Genomic DNA, 19,597 nt, shown 5'->3' on the forward strand with positions numbered 1-19,597 from the left:
TTATATTTTTATTTTTATTTTTAAATTATTTTTTTTTTTTTTTTAATTTTTTTTTAAATTTTTTTTTAACATTTTTTTTGATTTTTTTCTATTTTTTTTTTTTTCATTATAATCACTTGCACAACCATATAAAAATCATTTTTTTTATATATATTTGATTTTTTCTCTTTGTAATATTAGTACATATAAAATAATCTTGTATTTTTAAAACACCCAACAAAAAAAAAAAGATATAGTAATATATTTTCAAATAAATAAATTAAAATAAACAAATAATCTTAAAATAAAAAATAAAAATATATATAGAATTAAATAAAAAAATAAAAAATGCCTTTATTTGGAAATTTGTTATCTAGAGTCAGTAAAGATGGTAAAGAAAGTATCAGAGGAAATTATAAACCAAAGAAACACCCACACGGATCATCTCGTTATACATTAAGAAAATCATTAAAATCATCATTAGCAGGTGGTACAAAACTTAAAGATAGTGTTAAATGTCCAGATGGCGAAGATGAAAACGAATGGATTGCCGTAAATACAATCGAATGTTTCAATACAATGAATATGTGTTATTCTTTTATTCAATCATTTTGCACAGATGACTCATGTCCAACCATGTCAAGTTTAAAAGCCACCTATTTATGGACTGATGGTAAAGGTAAACCACAAGAATTATCCGCTCCAAAATATATCGACAATGTAGTAAATTGGATCAGTGAACAAATTGATAACCCTGAAATTTTCCCAGTTGACGATTCACCATTCCCAAAAAATTATAAGGCATCTGTTATTAAAATTATTAGTAGAATTCTTCGGTAAATATTATTATTATTTTTATGAATAAAAAAAAAAAATTACAAACCAACCAATATTAATAATAATTTTTTTTTTTTTAATAACAGTGTATACGCTCATATTTACCACGGACATTGGGATAAAATCAAACAATTAGAAGTTAACCAACATACCAACACATCACTCAAACATCTTCAATATTTTGCTGAAAACTTCCAATTACTCGGCGAAAAAGATTATGAAACCATGAAACATGTTTTCGTTACTTTGTAAAATTATTTATTAACCAAACCAAAATTAAATAGTCTAAAACAACAACAATAGCTAATATTAGCAATAAAAATAAAAAACATATTATACATCAATTTTTTTTCTTTTTTCTTCTTTTTTTTTTTTTTTTTTTTAAAATAGACATCCAGATTTTTTTTATTTTTGTAAAAAAGTGGGTTACAATTTTTTTAAAGATAAATATTTTCAATGATTTTCGTAATTATTATAATGATAATATTGCTTATAAAATAATTCAAACATTTTCTAATCAATGAATCATATGAAACCTTTTTATTTTTTTATTTTTTTTTATTTTTTTTTTTTTTTCAAAAGTGTATTTTGATATTTAAGGTTTTTATTATAATACCATAAAATTTTTAAAAAAAAAAAAAAAAAAAAAAAAAATCAATATATAAAAAAAAAATATATTTTAAAAAAAAAATTTTTCAATTTTTTTAAATTTTTTAAGACAAAAACACTGTAGAGATAATTTAATTTCACACAATATATGGTTATCTAATAAATATAATACTTTTTTTTTTTTTTTTTTTTCTTTTAAATTTTAGTATTTTTTTATTTTAAATATTTTATTTATTTTTAAAAATTTTTCTTAACTTCATTCACATAATAATATCATTATATATATTTATACATAAATTTATTTAAAAAAAAGAAAAGAATGAATAATATACATAATAAATTATCATCAGATGGTGAAACTACAGCAAATTCAGCATCGCCAGCATCACCACAACATCATCAGCAAACAACTGTCCCGTCAATCGAACAAATTGACAAGGTTTTACAAACATTATTTACACATCATGATAGCAATTTACAGAATGAAGCAAATAAATGGTTGTTAGAGTTACAAAACCATCCAAATATTGTACCACTTTGTTTAGAGTTAATTAAAGTAAATCAAACATTCTTTTCACAATTTTTTGGTATCCAAACTTTATATACAAAGATTCACAGCGATTGGGAATCAAAATGGTCAGATGAGTTTAGACATAATGTAAAAAATACAGTTTTTAATAGATTCTTATATGAAAAGGAATCAAATAGTCCAGTTTTCAATTCAAAAGTTTCATCATGTTTATCTGCAGTTAGTAAGTATTGGTTTATAAAAATTATTATATTGATTTCTATTAGGTTATAATACTAATATATTTATAATGATATTTTTAGTGATACACAGCTTACCAAGATTGTGGGATAATGCAATTTTAGATTTGTTAAATATTTTAAACAGTGATCAATCTACTGAAGCAACTAAAAAGGGTATACTAGATATATTATATTTATTACCAATAGAGTTTGAAACAGTAATTTTATCAAATAGTAGAAGAATAGCAATCAAAGATAACTTTTATCAAAACTCTGAAAGTGTTATAATGTCAATTTCAAAATTTTTAACTTTAAATATTTCAAGCCAATTTAATATATTACTATTAAAATCTGTAAGAAATTGGATACGATTTTCAAATTCAAAGTAAGTTTTAATATTTAATTTTAAAAATATACCATTTTTTGGTTTGTTAATTTTTTCTTTTTTAAATTTTTATAGAGTTATATTAAAAAGTCAATTACTTGCAAATATATTTAATATTATAAATAATCAAGAGGTAATAATAGAGTGTCTTAGTTTAATAGGTGATTTAATTAATTTCCATACATATGTATCGTTGATTTCAACCAATGAACGTCCAACTCAACCACAAGATCCAGATCAAGCAAATTTTCAATTATTAATTGTACCAACTATAAGAAAGTTAATGGAGTTAAAGCCAATTTATGAAGAATCAATTCAAAGTATTTATTATAAATATTCAATAATTTATTAATTATAGTTTTATTAATTTTTTTTTTTTTTTTTTAAAAATAGAAGATAATATTTTTATTTGTAGAGCATTTGCAGAATTGGTATCACAAATTGTAGAGTGTTATGCACCAATAATGTTAGATGTAAATATTTTAGAAGTACAACAATGCTTAACATTCCTTTTAGAACTTTGCTCACATCCTAATAAAGAGATTTCAGAAATAACATTTGACGCTTGGTCTCTTCACAGCGAACATGGTTCAATACTTGAAACTGGTGGTGAGCCATTCCAAAAATTATATATTAAATTACTTCAATTGCTTTTAGAGAGATCATCTTTTCCACCAGATATTCAAAATGTTAAGCCAGGTAAGTAATATTGCACCTATTACTATAAAAAATAATTAAAAGTACTAATTTTTTTTTTTTTAAAGATTGTGAATTGGCAGAAGATATGTCAAACTATAGAAATAATGCATGTGATATTATAGTGTCTTGTTTTGAAATGATTAGAGGGGATCAATTTATCGAGTTTATTCAAAATTTATTAAAGAATCAATGTAAATCATGGCAATCATATGAAGTTGTTTTTTATGTGTTTAGATGCGTTTGTTCAAATATGATGGAGGATGATGACCCACTCAAAGGAAAGGATATACTGTCATTCTCTTTGACTTTACCATACCATTCAACTCTTTCGACCACAATTTTGTACCTTTTTGAGGATTATGGAGATTTTATTTCTGCCACCGAATTACTCACACCCACTTTAAACTATATATTAAATTTGTTACAACATACCGAAATTAGATTAATAAACATGTAATTATAATATTATACATATTCATAAAAACAAAAGAAAACTTTTATTAACCTTTTTTTTTTCACTTTTCAGTAAATGTACTATCATCATTTTCATCAAAGTTTGGTGATAGATATTATAAAAAAATTGATGAATTCTTCAAAACAATCGAGCCAATGTATAATAGTTTGTCAGTCGAAGAACAAAAGGCATTTGTAGATATAATATTAAAATTGCTTGATCATATGAAGATAGAAAAGGTATTTATCGTTTTAACAAAAAATAATAGAAAGTATTTTATATTAATATTTTTTTTATTAGATTTCTCCATATTTACATAGACTCCTTAATCCAATTATTGTATCTTTTAAATCAATTGTATCAATGCCAAATGATAATTATCTAGAAAAGAGTTTATTGCTTGGAAATTCTTTGGCAGTCTTGGACGCATCATTAAAGTAAATATTGACAAAAAAGAAATTTCATGATTATAATAATATATTAATTTTTTTTTTTATCCATTAGTTTCCCAGATGATGCAATTTTATTATTAAAAGAATTTGTTTCTTCATTTTGGGGTTTATTAGAGGAGATCAATAATTTAGCTATATCACATTTAGATTCAAATTTGTTAGAGTTATTATGGAGTGTTTTTTGGAAAATAATTGTAGGTTTAGAGAGACAGTTCCCATTTTTAGATAAAATATTTGTAATGTTATTATCAGCCATCAATCAATTCAAGACTTTGGGTTCAAAACTTTACGAGGTTATGGGTCTCTTAATAGACTTTTTTGGTAAGGACCCAACTTACCAAAATCATTTTATAAATTTAATTTCAACACTTTTAAATAGGGCATTACCAGTTTTAGTCGAAAGTAAATATTAATTAATTTACGGATAGTTTAAAAAAAAAAAAAACTAATTCTCTTTTTTTTATTTAGATAACAGTGAAAGTACACCTACAATTATAAGGGTTTATAAATTATTATTAAAAGTACTAGAGCAATGTCCTGTAGCATTTAACTCTTCACCAAATATTGTCCAAATAATTGATTTATCAATTGAATTTTTATTAAACGGTGAAAATGAATCAATTAAAAGCATTTTGGATTTCCTCAATCATCTATTTATTAAAATGAATCCACACGAATCATTCTTAAAGAACTATAGTTTAAAAACTTTAACAAATGCATTCAAAGCTTTAGTTAATGACCAAAGTAGAGATTTAACAAATTATATTTCTTTATTTTTATATAATTGGGGTAAATATTAAAAATTATTTTATTTTAAATTATAAAATTTTTTATTAACATTAAATTTTTTTTAGTCTCTAAATATTCATCAACTAGTGAACATCAAAGAGTATTATTGGATTGCTTTGTACAATCAACTTGGTTACCAGCCGATGTACCATATTTTGAAAGAGAAAGATTATCAAAGTTAATGCTAATTACAAATCAAACCAGATTTAAATCGCTTATAACCGACATCGCTTCAGTTTGCAATCGCCAAATGACATATGATGTTTTTATATCTTATGAACTTGGGACCGCTCAAAATTTATCTTAAAAAAAAAAAAAAAAAAAAATTAATCAATAAAGTAATAATATTTTAAAAAATTTAAATAAATTTTTTAAGAAAATTAATCAATTATAGTTTTTTGGTTTTATATTTTTATTACAAATTTATTTTGGTGGGTAAAATAATAATTTAATAAAAATTTAATTAAATTTTTGTTTTTAAAATTTTTCAAACAAAAAAATAATCATTTTATTTTTTTCATTTTCAGTACAGAGTAAGAAATGCACACTCATGGATATTCACCTCGGGATTTTGTAATAGAAGATTATTTTTATTACCCTGAACCATTCTCTGAAAGGTGCACAATAACTAAATCTGACTAAAATTTTGAATATAAACAGTTTAATATCTTTTTTAAATTTATTTCCTTTGGTTTCATAATGTTTTTTTTGGACTATATTCACTAGCTTTACCAATAATTTTACAGATTAGGTTTTCTATTTAATTTAATAGTCTTTAAAATAACACAAAGTTTTCAAAAAATTAAATAAAAATAAAAAGTTATTAAAATATTCAAAATTTAAAATTATTTTTTATACAGTTTAATTTTGTATTTTAACTAATAAATTTATTTATTGTTTGCTTTAATTAAAAATATTTTTTTATATGTATTAGCTATTAATTATAAAAATATTATTGGATTTAAGTTTTTTTTAAATATATTTGATTAAATAAAACTATAGTGACTGTTTCCTAATTTGATTAATGGTTACAGATGCTTCAGTTTCTCTTCCCTAAATCTATTTGACTTCTTTTAGAGTTGCTTGGCCAGAGCAATTAAAGATATTCATAAGATATTTGAGAGGATGAGCTTCGATATTTACTTGATTGGTTGGATCTAATTTTCAATACTTAGACTCTTCAGCACTTTCAAAAAGATATGGATGGCTACTTGTGCAGGTTTAAAGCTATTACTATTTGAGTCAGATTTTTAACCAGAATTATATGATGAAATAATTATTCATTTGATGTTTTAGATTCTACATTATTCAATCCAGATTAAACACTACTTGAGGCTTCTATAGCACTACTGATCCAGATGATTTTGAGACAATACCTGATATAAATTATTCCATATTTCTACTTGATGAAGCATGTTTTGCATTGCACCTAATGAAAACAAAAGTTATAGAACAGCCACTACTTGTTACATTAATGAGTCCTATTACAGTGTATACCACTTGAAAAAAAACAGAGGTTGATAAAAACACCCAATACTAAAGACACTAAGCTTTGTTAAGATTTTACACCACTAAATATTAAAAAAATTAATAGTGTTAGAAATTCATATATTTTCCTTATTTATTCAACAAATCCCATATCTAAATAGATTTTTTTTTTTTGTAAAATATCGTTATTTACTTACTTCCTTATTTAATATTCTATAAAAATAAGATTTTACTATAAATGATACTACAATTTGGCTAGAGATTGCAAAGAATCTATGTATATTACTTGATTACTGTTTAAAAAATGGTTAAAATATAATGTATTAAATTAAATAAATTAATATAAAAAAGTTTAAAAAAAAATAGTGGGAAAATAAAATACTTTACCAATAGAATAATTTAATCTACCAATGGGCATAAAGACCCGTAATGGAATTCTGCAAAATGATATAATAAAATTCCATTTTCGTATTCTTTGCTTTTTGGAGTAATATCTATGAAAAAACTACCCTGGGATTCAACTGATGATATTATAGAAATATTTTTTTTAAAAAGTTCAGCTGCTGCGACTAATGTTAAATGGTCGCCCCATGTGCCATTTTTAGACATGTTATTACAGTATTCCTCCCAACTGTTTTCAGTGATAAAGTCAGAGAGAGTGGCTCCATTTGGAAGTTTATAGCCTTTATTTCTTCTAAGCCAACTGACAATTCTAAATCTTATTAATTTGCTATGGAGTAAGTCACCATAGATCTGGTCTGATAATGCATGCATTTGGCAATTACCATCACCTGGGATTTCATTTTTTGGCATCAATTGGTAAAGTTCTATACGTTCATTTAAACGTAAATAGGCCTTTCTATTTCAATCCATGGGGTTGGTTCAATATTTAGTTTTCCAGTTGAATTGACCAAAGGTAAATTAATGTCATTTGGATTTTTTGGATCTTGGCTAATTTGTGGAGCTGGAACATTTTGGTTTTGTGGTTGTTGTCCCTGTTGTATCTCTTGTCCCTGTTGTTGTTGTTGGGATTGTTGTTGTTGTTTTGGTTGTTGTTTTGGTTGAAGTTGTTGTGATTGTTGTTGTTGTGTCTGTTGTGGTGTTTCTGGTTGCTTTGGTTGTGATAGGAGTTGTTGGAGTTGTTCTTTTTGTTGGAGTTGTTGGAGTTTTTGAAGTTTTAGTTTTTTTTGGAGTTGTTGGAGTTGGTTGAGTTGTTTTTGTTGTTGGAATTGTTGGTAATGTTGGAGTTTTTGGAGTTGGTCCTGATGGTTTTGTTGGAGATGTTGGAGTTGTTCTTGTTGTTGGTTAAGATGTAGTTGTTGGAGTTTTTGGAGATGTTGGAGGTGTTGGATTTGTTCTTGTTGTTTTTCTTGTTGGAGGTGTTGGATTTGTTGGAGTTGTTGGATTTGTTGTAGTTGCTCCTTTTTTTGGAGTACCTGACTTGCCCAGTAGTTGTCTTCACTAATCCATTGGCCGTCAGCATTTACCCATCTGTCTTCAGTGTTTTTGAATATTAAAGTACCAATATAAAATGATAAATTATAACAGATGGTAACAACAAAAAATAAAAATACACACATGTATAAAAGATCATACATTTTTGTTTTTAAAAATAATTTATTATTTACAAAAAAAATAAAATATAAAAGATATAAAAAAATATAACAATAAACTGATGAAATGAAAATATATACAAAAAAGATATACTATTTACAAATAAAAAAACAAAAGAAATATATTATTTACAAAAAAAATAAAATAAAATAAAATAAAATTATATACAAAAAATATATACAAACAAAAATATTTAATATTTATAAATAAAAAAAACAAAAAATTAATATTATTATTTACAATATAAAAAACAAAAATATATTTACAAAAATAAAATGAAAATATATACAAACAAAAAATATTTAATATTTACAAAAAAAAAAAAAGATATATATTATTTACAAAATAAAAAATATGCAAAAGGGTGTAAAAACGAATATTATTTAGTGAAATTATTAATAAAAAACAAAGCTGATATGAAAATTTATATGTGTGTTGTGATTGCTATAATTTTTAATTAATAAAAAAAAAAATTTTTTTAAAAACTCTTTTTTCAAAAAATTAAAAAATTATAAACAATTAAAAAAAAAAAATAAATTAAATAAAACAAAAAAACAATTGTCAAATATAAGGCAATTTTTCTTAATAATTATTATAATAATATATATTTCATTTGATTAAATAGTTTCAACCTTATTTTTTTATTTAAAATTTAGATTTAAAATATTAATTAAATGTATTTGTTTGATTTAAAAATTTCATTAAATTCTCTCTCGATTGATATCCATATTACCTAGTAAGCTATTATATTGTAAAAATAAGATTTGAGAAAAAAAAGATAAATTAATTATTTTAATACAAGTTTTAATATTTATTTAGTTTAATTCTAATTAATTAAATTAGTTATATATTTTAAATAAAATTATTTATAGAGATAAAGTTTATTAATAATTAAAATTATTTTCTCTGTTTATTTTATTATTTATTATTTATTTTTTTATATTTAGTTAAATTTATTTTAAGGCTACTCCATTATTCAACTTTCCCTTTATTTAATAGTTTTTCTTTGTATTTTTTATGAATATAATATCCTACTTGTTTTTTAAATTTTGTTCTATAGTCTATACAAATGATGTATTTATATAATAATATCTTACATTTTTTATATTGCTTTTATATATATATATAGAAAATAAATATCTATTTTTATAAAAAAATAATTAAAATATTTAAAATAATTTAACAATTTTTTAATTAAAATAATATAAGATAATTAGTTTTCATTTTACCCATTATTATAAAAGTGATATAACAATCATTTGTAAGTTATTTTTTATAATATTAATTTTAAAATATTAAAAAATAGCTATTTTTTAAATTAATAATAAAATTTAAAAATAAATCAAAATTTCACCCATTTTTTTCTGCATATAATAATGTATTTCACTCATTATATATTATTATATATTTCAATAATAAATGACACGTTTTTCACCATTTAATAATAAACATCAATCAATTTAAATTTATTCTAATAATTGTTTTTTTTTTGTTTTTAAATAAATTTTTTTTATAAAATTTTTTATTATTTGTATTACTTTATTCATTATATTACTTTTAGAAGTAGTCTTTTGTATCCAGTACAACTTTAAAATTTAATTTATTATACTTATATTTCTTATTCAATCAAAAATTAAAGCTTACCTTGTAGTCTTTTGCATCCTATACAACTTTTTTTATTCTTTCAACCCCATTTAACTAAATATATTTATACACACCTATAACTTTATTTATATATACATACCACTCTTTTTTCATATATGTAATAGTGAATTACATACCTATAACCATTTATTTTTTAAAAAAAATAAATTTTTTATTTAAATAAAAAACATTAAAAATAAATTATATAATAATACAAAGTAAAATATAAATATAGATAGCGCAGAAAGATTAAGATTTGATAGACATAGAAAATAGATTCATTTATTATAATTCTTTCAGAATAAACAAGTTCTTTTAAAATTTTCATGGGGTTTTTGTTTATTAAGGTAACTATAATATTAATATTATATAATTATTAATAATTATATTAAAGAAACTAATATTTAATATTAAATCTTTTTTGGAATTATTTCAATTTTTTCTTTTCAGTCTCAAAATATTAAAAAGAAAATGAAGAAGAAACTTCTCTATAATATTAATTAATAAAAGAAAATACAATGAAGATGAAATCGAGCCAAGTAAGGGTTATAAACAACCACTACTGCTAACACTACACAATCACCTGTTTCACCAGCTACCACTGACGCTTCAAAAATTCCATACCACCACCAACAACGACAATGACTACTGCAAAAAAACTCAAACTAAGTAGTGGCATTTTTAAGTTGTTGCCAAGCTGATCCATCTTTAACAATTACAGAAAATATAGAAAATGTAAGATACCCACTGGTTTCAGGGAGATTGATTTGTTTATAAAGGAAAAGGAAAATGATTATCAAGAAATAATAGAATCATTCAAAAAAATGAAAATATTTTTAATGAAAATAAAAAAGAAGTCCACTTTTATATATAAAATTGTGAATAAAAAGAGAAAAATATGCGACTAAGTTTCCACTATTTTCAAAAAACTCCTTTTGATATCTGAACAGTTGGGTAAATATACTGATGAATATATAAAAAAATTTCAAAAAAAGGAAATTTTTGAATATGATTTGGGCATTTACCATTTAAATAGTGTTATTTTAAAAAACACAAACAATACTTGAAAGAGTAAAAGAAAAAACAATTTAAAAGTAGATCAATTAAAAAAAGAAATTCAATTAGAACAAATTTAAGTTTAGAATTTATTGGAAATTAATTTAGGCAATTAAATCTCCTCTTTTGAAATTTGCTTTCAACAAAGTAAACATGTAAAATCCTGTGTAAAACATAAAAGAAACTCTACACAAAGATATAATAAATAATTTAATAAATAAAATTTGATGGTATCTTGAACTAGTTTTGATATAAATATCCAATTCTTCGATAATTTTACAAAGATGGCACTCTATATTTAAAAATCAATTTGAAACTATTTAACTAAATGTATAAATATGTTAGTTTATATGTTGTATCTTCAATAATAATATTTGAATTATTTCTCATTTCTTCCAACCACTCTGAAGTTGATTGTACTTTTTAAATTTATCAAGAAAAGGTTCATCCCATTGTATGTTGTCATATTTTCTTGAAATTTATATATCGAGGTGTAATTTATAAAAAAAAAATTTATTATTCAAATCAAAAAAATCAAAAACCTAATAGATTCACACCATCTAGATTAAATCTTTTTTTTTTCTTTTTATTTTAAAAGAAAAGAAACCAATTGATTTATTCCTTTAAATCTAGAAAATTAATCTATTATCTAATCTTTTTTTTTTTTTTTTTCTTCCATCTTTTTCAATTAATTTTTTTCTAACAACATACAATTTTTATTTATAATCAACCTAAATGTTTTATCATTTTTTTAAAAATAAAGAATTCTTTTTATTTTTTGTTTTTTTTTATTTTTTCTTTCCTTTTTTTCTTTTTAGTTTTTTTTTATATAATTTTAGTTTAAACTTTTAAACCTAATGAGATTTGGATACAAGCTTGTCATCATTTGCATTTATCATTTTTAACTCTTTTAACACTACACATACCAGTAAAGGAATCACAAACTGGGGCTAGGCATGGGTTTGGACCTTGTTTGCATTTATCCTCTTCAACACAGCCTTTAGTTGGATCACATGAGTAAATCTTGCATTTATTGATTGAATTAGTGAGACTTAATTCTTTAGCACAATCATTTGAGGTCTTTTTGATACAAGCAGTCTTATTTCTTGGTTCTAAGAATTCACAAATACCACATTGTGGAAATACATATCCACATCCTGCTGCTGGATAACAACCAACTAATTTCCAACCATTATACGTTTCTGGGCAAATGGTGTAGTTTGGTGTAAATTTTCCATCTATTGGATTACATTCACCTTTAATACATTTATTACCTTCCCATGGATCTGGAATGGGTGCGTGATCACAATAAAATTCTAATGTTAATTCTGGATCAACTATGGTGTCTGGTGGTGGACATGAATCAACTGTGCATAAATTGTGATCATCACAAGTACTTTTAGTGCAACATGTGCTACCATCGCCATTACAAACCTAAAATAAAAATATAATTAATATTTTATAGTTTTATTATATTAAAACTATAAAATTTTATATATAATTTAAAATATATATAAATTATTAATATTTTTTATTAATTTAAATCGATATTTACGCCACAATAATCTACTTTACCACGACAAGTTGTGGAATTTACAAATTTTGTAAATATAATAAATAATAAAATAAATGATATATATTTAAATAACATGTTTTAAATATAACAATTATTAATACAAATAATTAATAGAAAATAATATATTTTTTTAAAAAAAAAACTCTTATTTATATTATTTTAGAAAAAAAAAAAAAATTAAATTAATCAATTATTTAATAAAAATAATTAATAAAAATCTATGGTTCTTCATCTTTTTTGTGTATATAATTTATATGTGTTAAATTGAAGTTTTATATCACTAGTTTAAAAATTATTATTAATCAATATTTTTATTGTGATTAGTGAGAGTGGGTTTTAGTGTGTGTTTAAAGAATAAAAACAATTTAATAACATTGGATATATAAAAAAACAAAAAAAACGATAAAGCATTGTGTGGAGTGTATGTATATGTGTGTTTAAGGGTGGGGGAAAATTATATTTTTTCTGAACATGGTTTTTTAAAAAAATGGGTTTTTTTTTTTTTTTTTTCTTTATAACAAGAGATTAATTATATTATTAAAGATTACATTTTTAAATAATCAAGTTTTTTTACTAAAAATAATTTAGGGTAAATTTAGTTTATTTTTTGAAAAAAAGGGGTTTCTTAGTTCGGTCAAATTGTTTCATTTTTAAAGTCAATCTCTAATTTTTAGTTTTTTTTATTTTTCTAAGTTTAAAAACAAAAAAAAAAGTTTTTAATTTAAAAAGGTTTTTAAAAATCAAGAAAAAAACAGTTAAATCATCATCAATTAATATATATAGTAATGTGTGGTTGTTTCCTTTTTTTTTTTTTTTTTTAATTTTTTTTAAATTTTTTTTTTTTTTTATATTAATATACATAAATATTGTTAAGAGGATTTTTAAATATATTTTATTACAATATAACAGTTATATAATTAAGCGCAATATTTAAAATTAAAAATAAATAAATTTAATATAATTTTTTTTCTATAAATACTTCAAAATTTTTATTTATATATCAATATCAAAATTTATTAATATATATAAAAATATAAAAAATTATTATATTTTAAAAAAATAAAAATAAATTAATAAATAATAACATTAATAAATATGAAATTATAAAAAATAAATATATTTTAATATTAATAACTTAATATCAATGGAAGGAACAAATAAAAGACCTATTACCAAAAGAAATTCAATTTAAGATCTAGACAAAAAGTTATCAACATCCATAGCATTAGATATCATTTTACAAATGGTAAAGTATACATATTATTATTTAATTTATTGATTAAAAAATTATACTAATATCTTATTTTTAATAGATGGTAAATGTTTAGCAGCAAAAAAATATAGAGAAAAAAACAATCTTTCAAATGATACAATAAATACTCTAGATTATCACTTTGCCAAAGAGAGGGTATATAGCAACTATGATGAACCTTTAATTTAAATGCTTATTGAAGAAAAAAAAGAAAAAAATACATATTTCAAAGTATAAAGAAATCCAAAAATACTTAGAAGAAAGTTTAGATCATAGAAATGATACAATAAAATATTGGAAAGAAAATAGTATTCAATATCCAACATTATAATCAATTATAAGAAATTTACTTTCAGTTGCTTCTTCGTCCGTTGAAATTGAAAGAACATTTTCGGGTGCTAAGTTGTTGGTTACATGTAGACAACAGATCAAATTTGGGTTGGGAAAGAATAGAACAATGTGTGTTATTAAGGGAATGGGCAAACATTTCAAGAGTAGATATTGTCGAAAACTCTATCTTTTATAATTATTCAAATATTTCAAAAATGGAATGATTAAATAAAATTTTACAAGAATTTTAAATTTTTTTCATACAAAAAAATAATGTAATTCTAAGTTTTTTTTTTTTTTTTCTAAGTTTCTAAGTTTTTAAAATGAAAAAATTAGTCAAGTGGGTGGGTGTGGGAGTGGGGGAAACTCAGAAATTTTTTTTTTTTAGTCAAACTTAGCTTAATTTTTCTCCCTAATTATTATCCTTTTATCTTTTTTTTTTTTTTTTTATCCACTTTTATCCTTTTTTTATCCTTTTTTTTAAATCTTCCATGTGATACAAAAAAGGATAACGATAAAGATAATTTTCAACCTCTAGTTTATATGTTGTATCTTCAATAATAATATTTGGATTATTTCTCATTTCTTCCAACCACTCTGAAGTTGATTGTTCTTTTTAAATTTATCAAGAAAATGTTCATCCCATTGTATGTTATCATATTTTCTTGAAATTTATATATCGAGGTGTAATTTATAAAAAAAAATTTATTATTCAAATCAAAAAAACCAAAAACCTAATAGATTCACACCATCTAGATTAAATCTTTTTTTTTTCTTTTTATTTTAAAAGAAAAGAAACCAATTGATTTATTCCTTAAAATCTAGAAAATTAATCTATTATCTAATCTTTTTTTTTTTTTTTTCTTCCATCTTTTTCAATTAATTTTTTTCTAACAACATACAATTTTTATTTATAATCAACCTAAATGTTTTATCATTTTTTTAAAAATAAAGAATTCTTTTTATTTTTTGTTTTTTTTTATTTTTTCTTTCCTTTTTTTCTTTTTAGTTTTTTTTTTATATAATTTTAGTTTAAACTTTTAAACCTAATGAGATTTGGATACAAGCTTGTCATCATTTGCATTTATCATTTTTAACTCTTTTAACACCACACATACCAGTAAAGGAATCACAAACTGGGGCTAGGCATGGGTTTGGACCTTGTTTGCATTTATCCTCTTCAACACAGCCTTTAGTTGGATCACATGAGTAAATCTTGCATTTATTGATTGAATTAGTGAGACTTAATTCTTTAGCACAATCATTTGAGGTCTTTTTGATACAAGCAGTCTTATTTCTTGTTTCTAAGAATTCACAAATACCACATTGTGGTAATTCATATAGACATCCTGCTGCTGGATCACAACGAACTAATCTCCCACCATTATACGTTTCTGGGCATTTGGTGTAGTTTGGTGTAAATTTTCCATCTAATGGATTACATTCACCTTTAATACATTTATTACCTTCCCATGGATCTGGAATGGGTGCGTGATCACAATAAAGATCTAATGTTAATTCTGGATCAACTATGGTGTCTGGTGGTGGACATGAATCAACTGTGCATAAATTGTGATCATCACAAAAACTTTTAGTGCAACATGTGCTACCATCACCATTACAAACCTAAAATAAAAATAAAAATATAATTAATATTTATTAAAATTTTATATATAATTTAAAATATATATAAATTATTAATATTTTTTATTAATTTAAATCGATATTTACGCCACAATAATCTACTTTACCACGACAAGTTGTGGAATTTACAAATTTTGTAAATATAATAAATAATAAAATAAATGATATATATTTAAATGACATATTTTAAATATAACAATTATTAATACAAATAATTAATAGAAAATAATATATTTTTTTAAAACTCTTATTTATATTATTTTAGAAAAAAAAAAAAAATTAAATTAATCAATTATTTAATAAAAATAATTAATAAAAATTTATGGTTCTTCATCTTTTTTGTGTATATAATATATATTTGTTAAATTGAAGTTTTATATCACTAGTTTAAAAATTATTATTAATCAATATTTTTATTGTGATTAGTGTGAGAGTGGGTTTTAGTGTGTGTTTAAAAAATAAAACAATTTAAGCATATTTAATAACATAGGATATATAAAAAAACAAAAAAAACGATAAAGCATTGTGTGGAGTGTATGTATATGTGTGTTTAAGTGTGTGTGAAAATTATATTTTTCTGAACATGGTTTTTTAAAAATATGTGTTTTTTTTTTTTTTTTTCTTTATAACAAGAGATTAATTATATTATTAAAGATTACATTTTTAAATAATCAAGTTTTTTTACTAAAAATAATTTAGGGTAAATTTAGTTTATTTTTTGAAAAAAAGGGGTTTCTTAGTTCGGTCAAATTGTTTCATTTTTAAAGTCAATCTCTAATTTTTAGTTTTTTTTTTATTTTTCTAAGTTTAAAAACAAAAAAAAAAGGTTTTAATTTAAAAGGTTTTTAAAAATCAAGAAAAAAACAGTTAAATCATCATCAATTAATATATATAGTAATGTGTGGTGTTTCCTTTTTTTTTTTTTTTTAATTTTTTTTAAATTTTTTTTTTTTTTTATATTAATATACATAAATATTGTTAAGAGGATTTTTAAATATATTTTATTACAATAAAGCAGTTATATATTTAATATATATAATATTTAAAATTAAAAATAAATAAATTTAAAAAAAACTGATAATGTTAATTGTAATACAATTTCATTAGATTCTTTGGGAAGTAATAGTTACTACAAAAGTTTTTCATTCCCTTCTTCATATCATATAAGAGTTACTGAATCTAAAGGTAAGTTTATAAACACATTTATATCATTCCATACCTATTTACAAAATAATAGATATATTAATTAATTTTTCATTTTATTTTTAGATATTTATTTTATTGGACCATTAGTTCCAGATTTAAAGATATTAAAATCACTAAATGAAAATAAAATATTGTATGCATTAGAAATTACAGAAAGTTCAAATGGTTTTAAACAATGATGTTTTTTAGTTCGTAGTAGAATTGATATTTCTGAAAGAAACATAACAATAAATCCATCAGCTGATGAATATAATAATATTCAAAAAAATAATTTCAAATATTAAATAAAGCATACGGTTACGAATCTTTATTTAAAACACTTATTATAAAAAACTACACCAAATGTGATGCAATTTTAAAAGATAAAATAAAGGATGGTAAATATTTAGCTTTTCAATGTACATATATATTCCCAAATATTACCAAAGACACCATCAAACTCATTGAACAGTCTTCAAGAAAGAATAAAGATTTTAAAGTATGCAATAATAAATGAAAATAAAATAAATAATAGTTTTAAACCTCGATCCGATACTATACGCCAAACTCTGCAGCAATATTGAGCAATCGATTATCCATCACTTATAATATGCAATCGAAATACTCTAATCAAATACCCTTTCAACTCATCTCGAAACCTTAGATACTAGTAATACTCAACAACAGCAACAGCATATTTCAGAAGAAAGAAACCAAAATATTATTATTATGATTGAATTTTCAATTACTTATTCACTTTATTTAAATATTCTTTATATATTCGGAAGATATTGGGAGGATTTTAGGTTAAAGAAGGAATCCCTAGGTTTTTTAGCTGCTTTAAACATGTCTTTTAAATTATATCTCGATTTTTTGGATCAATTGATTGGAGATCCAAATAATAGTATATATTCAAATGTTTCTGGTAATTTATAAGATACAATTGCAATTACCGAATTACTCAAACAATATAATGCTCTTAGTTTCTGGACTATGCTGCACCAATTCTTTTTTTTTATTTCTATTATAATAATTGTTTAATTTTTTAAAATTTAATTTTTTCTTTATAAAAATTAGAGTTTTTTATATTATAAGTTAACAATTATACTTTTGTGTAATAAAACAAAATATAATATTCATTTTTTAAAAGTTATAACTTCAACAAACCCAAAAGAAAAAGGTATATAATTTGTAAAAAAAACTTTAATATAATTAAGATATATATAAATAACAATAAAATATTTAAATTTTATTTATAATTTTATTTTTTAAATTACTAAATTTAATTACTAATTTATATTTTTTGTATAAATAGTTTTATTTTAAAATTTTTTTTTCCTAAGATATAATTTTTTATTGATTAACGACCTCTACAAAATTGATTGATAAAAGAATTGATTGAACCCATGTATTTTTCATGTTTTGCAATAATCATAAGACATCTAAAAACTATTTGATTATTGAATGTTAATTGGCAACCTTGATAGGATAGGGGGAGACTGAGATACAAGTCTGAATAGAATTTGAATGCACCTTCTAAACAAATACTACTGGAAAGTTCAATTGATTCGCAAACTATCGAGTCAACAATGGCAACATTTTCATTTCCGTATAAACCCCTGTGATTATTATACATAACTGAAGTTAAGCTTTTAAAGTTAGAAGAAACTGATGAGGGGTTAACATTGACTGGATTCCCATTACTAATTATTTCTCTGTGGCAAAAATTGAAAAATTTTAAAGTTGGGACCAATTCATGAATTCTTAATGAAGGAAGAATTTCTATTAAATGTTCCTTACAGAGATTGGCCTTTTCTGATTTGTCATTAAACAAAATACATAAAAATCTACTTATGTAAATTGAACGGCAAGTACCACTAATGAAAAAAAATAAAGATACAATAATATAGCTGATATTACTTTGTATTTTACTGTGTCTAAGCTTTTGTTTAGCTCTAAGCTTTTCCAAAAGTACCAATGAGTCAATAAAAATACAGTCAATAATATCTTGGAATCCATCAATTTTACTATTTGAAATGTTATATTTTATTTCTTTTTCAAATCTATTGAAAATTGAGATCATTTCTTCTTTTTGAATAAAGTTGATTTCTAAACCAGAAATGACATTTTGGAGACTTGAAATAAAATTTTCAATAGTACGGATATTGGAAAAATTGCTACTATAATTATTATCAAGGGCATTATTTTTATTTTTATTTTTATAATTATTTTTAGTTTGGTTGATGTTATTATTGTGGTGTTTTTGGTTCTTGATTCTATTTTTAATTGAAAAGTAAGCTATTATTAAAGATAAAAAAAAACTAATTAAAATAAAAACTAAAGAGGAACTGGAAAAAATTATAAAATTATTCATTTTAAAATAATAAGTATATAGATTGAATTGAGAATGATTTTTTGTAAATGGTGTACGAATTATTTTTTATAAAATATATTAATGAAAAAAATATGATATATAATATTTTTATGACTGAGCTTTGTTTATTAAAAAATTATTAATAAATAAAAAAATTTATAAAAAAAAAAAATAAAAAAATTTTTTAAATATAAAAATTTTTAAAAAATTCAAAATATTAAAATTTAAATTTTTTTTTTATATATTAAATTTTTAAAAATAAAAATTGAAATTCATTTAATAGTTTTTATTCAATATTTTTGGTGGAAATATTTTTTTCTATAAAATTATCTACAAAAAATATAAAAATTAAATAAACAAAATTAAACTTCAAAATACTAAAATGTGAATAAACTAAAAATTATAGTCGTGTTAACTTTTTCTCCTTTCATAATTAAGGATATGACTAGTGATAAACGATTATTGAATGGGTAAGTCAAA

General features: G+C 21.8%; 8 protein-coding genes across 8 annotated transcripts; 4 read left to right on the forward strand and 4 right to left on the reverse strand.

The window, feature by feature from the left end:
- Positions 1 to 130: 130 nt before the first annotated feature.
- DICPUDRAFT_53753 (uncharacterized protein) lies at positions 131 to 1,158 on the forward strand. The gene is made up of 2 exons (XM_003285645.1): positions 131 to 815; positions 903 to 1,158. The coding sequence occupies exons 1-2, from the start codon at positions 328 to 330 to the stop codon at positions 1,066 to 1,068; spliced, it is 654 nt and encodes a 217-aa protein (XP_003285693.1). The 5' UTR covers positions 131 to 327; the 3' UTR covers positions 1,069 to 1,158.
- Positions 1,159 to 1,744: 586 nt separating this feature from the next.
- DICPUDRAFT_149595 (uncharacterized protein) lies at positions 1,745 to 5,261 on the forward strand (the record flags this gene model as incomplete). The annotated part of the gene is made up of 9 exons (XM_003285646.1): positions 1,745 to 2,177; positions 2,299 to 2,560; positions 2,636 to 2,880; positions 2,954 to 3,259; positions 3,325 to 3,712; positions 4,034 to 4,150; positions 4,218 to 4,567; positions 4,634 to 4,954; positions 5,020 to 5,261. The coding sequence occupies 9 exons, from the start codon at positions 1,745 to 1,747 to the stop codon at positions 5,259 to 5,261; spliced, it is 2,664 nt and encodes an 887-aa protein (XP_003285694.1).
- A 1,580-nt stretch (positions 5,262 to 6,841) lies between these two features.
- Positions 6,842 to 8,040, reverse strand: DICPUDRAFT_149596 (uncharacterized protein; the record flags this gene model as incomplete). Its single annotated transcript, XM_003285667.1, has 2 exons — positions 6,842 to 7,297; positions 7,354 to 8,040. The coding sequence occupies 2 exons, from the start codon at positions 8,038 to 8,040 to the stop codon at positions 6,842 to 6,844; spliced, it is 1,143 nt and encodes a 380-aa protein (XP_003285715.1).
- A 2,820-nt stretch (positions 8,041 to 10,860) lies between these two features.
- On the reverse strand, positions 10,861 to 12,407 carry DICPUDRAFT_76632 (uncharacterized protein; the record flags this gene model as incomplete). Its single annotated transcript, XM_003285668.1, has 3 exons — positions 10,861 to 11,048; positions 11,683 to 12,190; positions 12,312 to 12,407. The coding sequence occupies 3 exons, from the start codon at positions 12,405 to 12,407 to the stop codon at positions 10,861 to 10,863; spliced, it is 792 nt and encodes a 263-aa protein (XP_003285716.1).
- Positions 12,408 to 14,921: 2,514 nt separating this feature from the next.
- DICPUDRAFT_91559 (uncharacterized protein) lies at positions 14,922 to 15,762 on the reverse strand. Its single transcript, XM_003285669.1, has 2 exons — positions 15,646 to 15,762; positions 14,922 to 15,540 (listed from the first exon to the last, which is right to left on the reverse strand). The coding sequence occupies exons 1-2, from the start codon at positions 15,739 to 15,741 to the stop codon at positions 14,989 to 14,991; spliced, it is 648 nt and encodes a 215-aa protein (XP_003285717.1). The 5' UTR covers positions 15,742 to 15,762; the 3' UTR covers positions 14,922 to 14,988.
- Positions 15,763 to 16,157: 395 nt separating this feature from the next.
- DICPUDRAFT_149601 (uncharacterized protein) lies at positions 16,158 to 17,260 on the forward strand (the record flags this gene model as incomplete). The annotated part of the gene is made up of 3 exons (XM_003285647.1): positions 16,158 to 16,161; positions 16,666 to 16,743; positions 17,055 to 17,260. 3 exons carry the CDS (start codon positions 16,158 to 16,160, stop codon positions 17,258 to 17,260), a joined length of 288 nt encoding a protein of 95 aa, XP_003285695.1.
- A 212-nt stretch (positions 17,261 to 17,472) lies between these two features.
- On the forward strand, positions 17,473 to 17,679 carry DICPUDRAFT_149602 (uncharacterized protein; the record flags this gene model as incomplete). Its single annotated transcript, XM_003285648.1, has 1 exon — positions 17,473 to 17,679. One exon carries the CDS (start codon positions 17,473 to 17,475, stop codon positions 17,677 to 17,679), a length of 207 nt encoding a protein of 68 aa, XP_003285696.1.
- Positions 17,680 to 18,103: 424 nt separating this feature from the next.
- On the reverse strand, positions 18,104 to 19,117 carry DICPUDRAFT_76634 (uncharacterized protein; the record flags this gene model as incomplete). Its single annotated transcript, XM_003285670.1, has 1 exon — positions 18,104 to 19,117. The coding sequence occupies one exon, from the start codon at positions 19,115 to 19,117 to the stop codon at positions 18,104 to 18,106; it is 1,014 nt and encodes a 337-aa protein (XP_003285718.1).
- Positions 19,118 to 19,597: the final 480 nt, after the last annotated feature.

Source organism: Dictyostelium purpureum, assembly GCF_000190715.1.
Source record: "Dictyostelium purpureum unplaced genomic scaffold DICPUscaffold_51, whole genome shotgun sequence".
Taxonomy (NCBI): Eukaryota; Evosea; class Eumycetozoa; order Dictyosteliales; family Dictyosteliaceae; genus Dictyostelium; species Dictyostelium purpureum.